We start from the raw sequence: 7,033 nt of genomic DNA on the forward strand, positions 1-7,033 counted from the left end.
ACTTGTACATTCCAACAACAAAAAGTACATATCTGAGAAGACTCGCAGTCAGTGACAGCTAGTTCAAAGCAAATAAAAAACAATCGTGCATCAAGACTAAATTATCAATCACATCCAATATACAATGGATGGATGCAGTGGAAAGACGTCATATAAACAGTTAGAGAAAACCATTACCTTGTTCAACGCCAAGATACATGCGTCGACAGATGGTAGATCCATTAAAGTGCATATGTATATAACAATAGTGTCTAGTCTGCTATTAATTTACGGTAGCAAAATCTATATTTATACCAATAACAAAATGTTGTGTCCTAAGTAAACGGATGCCCCATCTGCACTATCATTTCAATGTTAAGTGGACCGTGAAAATGGGGTATAATCTCTAATTTGGCATTAAGAAGATCATATCACAAGGAACATTAGTACTAAGTTTCAAGCTGATCATGAAAAACTTCTCGACCATAATCTTTAATCTACCTGGACCAACAATCTTTAACCTGAAGCGGGACGAACGAATGGACGGACGGACGAACAGACGGACTGACGCACAGACCAGAAAACATAATGGCATAAATGGGACATAAAACCAATATTCAAATACAGAGATGAAATGCTAACATTTAGAATAAGTTTATTTAAAGGGTCAATAAGCTTATAGCTATGGAAGAATAAAGTACAAGTTTTAAGTTATTTGTGGTAACGAAATCCCTAACTTAATAATTTACCACTAATACACATAAATTACGTTTGTTGAAATCTAAAACCTCACAACAGACACGAGCATAGTGGATGTTAAAAAGGTATTATCAAGAATTCATATTCATTAATTTTTATAAATTTAAAAATAACAGTTTGCAGTATTTGCAATATTCTTCGAATTATAAAGGGGTTTTCTTCCTCATGTGTATATTATAACCGTAGCCGTATTTTGGAATTGTTTACGCAATGCTCTTAGATTTTAAATTTATTTAGAATTCTATTTTTCTTTTATTTGAGTGCCAACTGTTTGTCTCTTATAGACGAAACGCGCCTCTGCTATGCAACGTTTTGTCTTGATATAATTTTTTTAGTCAACATTTCTGCGTTATCATGAATATCACTGATATAAATGTAAACATAGTCATATTTTTAAACTTACAGTTGGCGTAATTCTGAATTCTTGTAAATCCTAAAGATTTTTTTAACTCAAGCAAAACTATTTACCGTAGTCGTATTTTGGAAAAATCTGTGAAAAATTATTGACCCTCTTCTAATTTATACTTGATTTGGCTATTTAACTTTTTTTTTATTCGAGCATCACTGAGAGTCTTATGAAGATGTAACCCGCGTCTGGCATGCAAGATCTTAGGCCTAATACTTTTTTGAACAGGGATAAATGAAAAAAAATCAGACTTCTAGTACAAATGTATGTACACAATACATACTGCTTATAGTTGTAATTATTACATAGTTTACCTACCATCTTTAAATAAATTGGCATTTGTATGTTGTAGATAAAAAACACATCTGTGAACAGACTGTAACACTTAGTTATGTCCAGTAAAGAGGCTACTGCAGACAAAGAGTTTCACCGAAAAAGTTCTTGTCTACGTCAAATGAAAAATCTTACTGGTAAACAACCTTACAAATGTGATGAATGTTGTAAAGAATTTAGTAGCAAAGGCAATTATAATATACACAAGAAAATCCATACTGGTGAAAAACCTTACAAATGTGATATTTGTGGAAAAGGATTTGTCCAAAACAGTAACTGTAAAGTTCATTTGAGAAAACATACTGGCGAAACACCTTACAAATGTGATAAATGTGGAAAAGTATTTGGTCATAAAGGCAATTATAATATACACAAGAAAATCCATACTGGTGGAAAACCTTACAAATGTGATATTTGTGGAAAGGAATTTTGCCAAAAAAATAACTGTAAAGTTCACATGAGAACACATACTAGCGAAAAACCTTACAAATGTGATGTATGTGATAAGGAATTTGGTCAGAAAGGCAACTATAATGAACACATGAGAATTCATACTGGGGAAAAACATTTTAAATGTGTTTTTTGTGATCAAGAGTTTCACCGAGAAAGCACCTGTCGAATTCACATGAGAAAGCATACTGGTGAACAACCTTACAGATGTGATGTTTGTGGAAAACAGTTTCGCAGAAAAAGGAATTGTCTAACTCACATGAGAACACATACTGGCGAAAAACCTTACAAATGTGATATTTGTGAAAAAAAGTTTGGCAAAAAAGATAGTTGTCTAATTCACATGAGAACACATACTGGTGAAAAACCTTACAAATGTGATGAATGTGGTAAAGAATTTAGTGCCAAGAGCAACTATAATGTACACATGAAAAAACATACTGGCGAAAAACCTTACGCATGTTATATTTGTGGAAAAGAATTTGGCCAAAGCAGTTCTTGTCGTACACACATGATAACACATACTGGCGAAAAACCTTACAGATGTGATGTATGTGGTAAAGCATTTGGTCACAAAAGCAATCGTAATAAACACATGAAAATCCATACTTGGAAAGATAAGATGTGATATTTTGAAAAAGAGTTGGCAGAATCAGTAATTGTCTGAGACATACAAAAACACATACTGATAAAAGATGACCTAAAATGTGACGTATGGGTACAAGCTTTAGTTCCGACGGTTATTATCGTAAAGACATTATAACCCATACTTGTGATGAATAATTGCATGCACATTTACCTGTATCGGTAAATAATTTAGTGGAAAAAGTCACTTTTATAGGCACACGAGAATTCGTGAAATTTACAAAAGTGGTGTACATGTGTTGAGTGAAGGATTAAGTGACAATAGATACACGAGAAATCATGAACGTTATGATCTTTACAAGTGTGGTATGCAAAAATTCATACATGTGATGACCTTTATACAAGTATGTCCTTCCGATGACGTTCATATAACACTGAGTTCATATATATATAAGGCAGCAACCATTTGATTTTCTGGGGTTTTTTTTGGAAAAGTTTTTGGAGAAAAAAATAATTTGTTTTTGATTCTAAGAAAAAAAAATGTTTGTTTCACCCTCAGCTGCCACTATATGTAATGCTAAAATTGAAAGAAAAAAATTGTTTGCGACTTGTCGCGAAAAAAATAGATTGTTTTTCGCTGCAGGCGAAAAAAAAAATTTGTCCAGAAAAAAAAACATAGCCCCCCCCCCCCCCCCAGAAAATCAAATGGTTGCTGCCTAACACTTGTACTCAATTTTGGTAGGAGTATGTCCTTCGGATACATTCATTTAACACTGATACTAAGTTTTTGTAGGAGTATGTCCTTCCGATAATATTCATATAACACTAGTACGAAGTTTTTGTATGAAATGTCCTTCCGATAACGTTCATATTATATAACTCTGGTACTCAATTTTTGTGGGAATATGTTCTTCCGATACATTCATTTACTAAGTTTTTGTAGGAGTACGTCCTTCCGATAACGTTCATATAACACTGGTACTAAGTTTTTGTATTAGTATGTCCTTCCGATAACGTTATAAAAAGACTTGAACTTACTTATTCTTGGGCTAGACCCAAACAAAACGTACATATAGCACTTTTACTGCCTACTAGAGGTATATGGTAGTATCATATGTTTTTTTTTTAAATTATTTGATGCCGTGGGATTGGGATTTTTAGCTTTAATGTAAACCATGTCCGGTTTTTAACTTGTATTTACAGCAAAGATAGCCAGTTTTGTGTTCTGTAATATACTGTAACAGTTTAATTTTTCATGTCCGGTAGCATCGTTATTTCTCAAAACATCTTCCGAACAATATCTGGACGGTGTCGTGGGCATGTACAATTGCCAAACCACACATGAACGTTCTTTAGTCTTCGTAGATCTAATCCAACTTGAAGTCTTTTTGAGTCTACGACAAGCAGAACATGATATTTTATTATACCATTGAATATTGAAGCCATAGTCATGATGACGTCAAGATCGATTACTTGATTGGTGTTCCGTAAACGTAGCCGCAGAACAAAAACGCGAGAGCTACTTTTGAATATTTCTACAATTTTAAGTAGTTTTCCACTCACAAACACAATAATATTTTCAACATTTATTAAACTATTTTTTTTTTACTTTTATGTTGTTTTAAAATATCAATTTGACTTGAATTTGGGACCCCGCTAACATGTTTAACCCCGCCACATTCAAAATGTATGTGCCTGTCCCAAGTCAGAAGCCTGTAATTCAGTGGTTGTCGTTTGTTTATGTGTTACATTTTTGTTTTTCGTTCAATTTTTGTGCATAAAGAAGGCCGTTAGTTTTCTTGTTTGAATTGTTTTACATTGTCATTTCGGGGCCTTTTATAACTGACTATGCGGTATGGGCTTTGCTCATTGTTGAAGGCCGTACGATGACCTATAGTTGATAATTTCTGTGTTATTTTGGTCTCTTATGCAGAGTTGTCTCATTGACAATCATACCACATCTTCTTTTTTATATTTATATGAGTATATTAAATAAACATGTTTATACCAAGCTAAGTCAGTTTATATCTTGTTTTTCGTCTGACTATACAAAAGGAGAGGAGAGCTACTTTGATAGATCAGGTTGACTGATAAGCTGTCTATATAAAGTAATGTGACAATGCATGGCATGAAGACATCACCAAATCACCGTATGCAATACTCAAAAAGACATCCAGAGCTTACCATATAGTCATCAACTACCCACCAACAGGCCGTGAGCTTTGGTTGGCTCTTAACTCAAATCCAAGAGCACAGCAAAATGTCAAAATATTCTATTCAAACTGGGTGACCTGTGAGAAAAACTTTGAAATTTTCCAAAGAAATACACACACCACTCAACTTTTAATAAGGAGATTTGGTATTAATGCAAATGAGTCATGCCACATCTTATCTTTATATGGTATTGAACTTAGAATTGAAAATATTGTTTACCTACATTTTGATTTATATTATTATCCAGTGAAGAGTATTCTTAATTTTTCTTAAAGGGGCACTATAGCTACGAAATTTAAAAAAAATCCAATATCTTTTTTTTTGCTCAATCAATATAAATGAAATGCAAATAGTGAAATAATAATTAGCTTTTAGCAGCCAGTATGGTTCAATTTTGTCAAAATAAGCTAAAAAAAACACCATTGATTATGAATTATTCACTTGCAAGTGAATAATTCGACATCATTGAATCCGTATTCATGTGAACTTCAATTTAACCCATTAGCTTGAGATGGATAATACGTGAATTATATGTGTAAAGTTATTTAAAGGAAAAGAATGTCAACATTGAAAGTGAAACAAAGATAAATCATTTAATTGACTGATTCGATCCACAAAAATCATTCTTATACAGGTAAAAACGATGATAAACATTTATTTTTCATCTATAATATGGAATTAAATAGACCTAGAATAATCCAACAGCACGAGTTTACTTAATCTATTTATAACTATATTTATGTTTACATCGCTTATATGGCCATCGCATAACTTTAGAGGTCAACTCGATAATTAATTAGATGGCGTCTGGACTAAAATACACACGAAGCATTTTCATGCTCGTGCCCTGTTTATTATTTATTTTAGACTTTCAATAGTTAATAGATAAATGTTTTACATTGTTATAAATAAAATATGAGAATTTGATTAAAATCGGTGAACTTGAATTTGACAGCTAGTGCCCCTTTACTGCATTTTATATATATACTAAAGCATCTCTGGTAGGTTGATATTAATAACATTTTCATCTAAAGAAATTTCAAAACTATTATTAAAAACTAGCAAAGATTAGTCATGCATACCTTTTAGTAATAGCTTGTTATCATAAGCAAGGTATGTTTGCTGAGGATTTTTTTTTTAACATGTAGCAATACAAAATTTGTCAAGATTTTTTGTAAATCAAGGCAAATCCAAATAACTGAGAGGCAGAAGAAACCAAAGGAAAATTCAAACCGAACTAAGAAAGCCAGGGCAAAAATTCCTCAACATGGCCAGCAGCCATTTCCAAAACACCACAATGCAAACAAAAGACTGAGAATTAAAAGTCACAATAGGTGTTCGATAGTGGAAAATAGTCCTGCTGCACCTGAGGCACCCATCACATGATAGTTACAGACGACAACAAAAAAAGTTTCCCTGGAAACACAAAAAAAGTTTCCCCTGGAAAAACACAAAAAAACAGTTTGCCCTGAAAACACCATAAACAATGTTTCCCCTGGAACACAAACAAAAAGGTTTCCCCTGGAAACACAAAAAAAAATGTTTCCCCTGAAAAAAAAAAAAAAAAATTTCCCCTGTAAAAACAAAACAAAAATAGATTGCCCTGGAAACACCCTAAAAAATGTTTCCCCTGGAAACAAAGAAAAAATGTTCCCCCAGGAAACACGGAAACTGATTGGAATTAAATCTGTCCTTAAAACATGAAAATACAATCTTTCAGAAGCAGAGAAACCAATACTAGACGACATCATTATAGATTAACAAGTAGTTAAACAATAATTACTAGACAAGTCTGGAAACACAAAAAAAAAGAATGTGTTCCCCGTGCCAAACACATAAAAAAGAATGAAATGTGTTCCTTGGAAACACTAAAAATTTCTGAGATAAATTAGGAGGGGAAAACATTGACAATTAGTCAAAAAAAAATCTAGACAAACCCTGGAAACATAACAAAATGTTTCCTCTGGAAACACAAAAATAATATGTTTCCACTGGAAACACAAAATTGACCCCCTCCTAGTAATATTATGAGTGTTCATAGTTTATATCAAATATCTAATAAATATATTCAAACATGAGGATAAAATGTTTGGAAAATTGTACTGACGGACAGAATGACAAACTAGTAATCACTAGTGAATGCATACTTGTTTGACATATAAACAATGTTCCCCTTCTATATACTAGAATTATTTTGAAAATAATTAATCAATCTATGAAAAATGAATATCACCCCTTTTCTTAAAATTTAAACATTATTAATAAATTATCTGTGATTTGTGTTACGTAATGTAATCAGTATACAGT

The 7,033-nt window shown here is 32.4% G+C and overlaps 1 protein-coding gene across 1 annotated transcript; it reads left to right on the forward strand.

Moving 5' to 3' along the window:
* The first annotated feature begins 1,535 nt into the window (after positions 1-1,535).
* Positions 1,536-2,925, forward strand: LOC134702692 (zinc finger protein 239-like). Its single transcript, XM_063563408.1, has one exon. The coding sequence runs from the start codon at positions 1,536-1,538 to the stop codon at positions 2,553-2,555; it is 1,020 nt and encodes a 339-aa protein (XP_063419478.1). The 3' UTR covers positions 2,556-2,925.
* The last annotated feature ends 4,108 nt before the right edge of the window (positions 2,926-7,033 follow it).

The sequence above is a fragment of the Mytilus trossulus genome, unplaced genomic scaffold (assembly GCF_036588685.1).
Source record: "Mytilus trossulus isolate FHL-02 unplaced genomic scaffold, PNRI_Mtr1.1.1.hap1 h1tg000629l__unscaffolded, whole genome shotgun sequence".
Lineage (NCBI taxonomy): Eukaryota > Metazoa > Mollusca > Bivalvia > Mytilida > Mytilidae > Mytilus > Mytilus trossulus.

Bases quoted from the DNA above. Each gene is read 5' to 3' on its own strand.
- LOC134702692 (XM_063563408.1), top strand. From the start codon at position 1,536: ATGTCCAGTAAAGAGGCTACTGCAGACAAAGAGTTTCACCGAAAAAGT.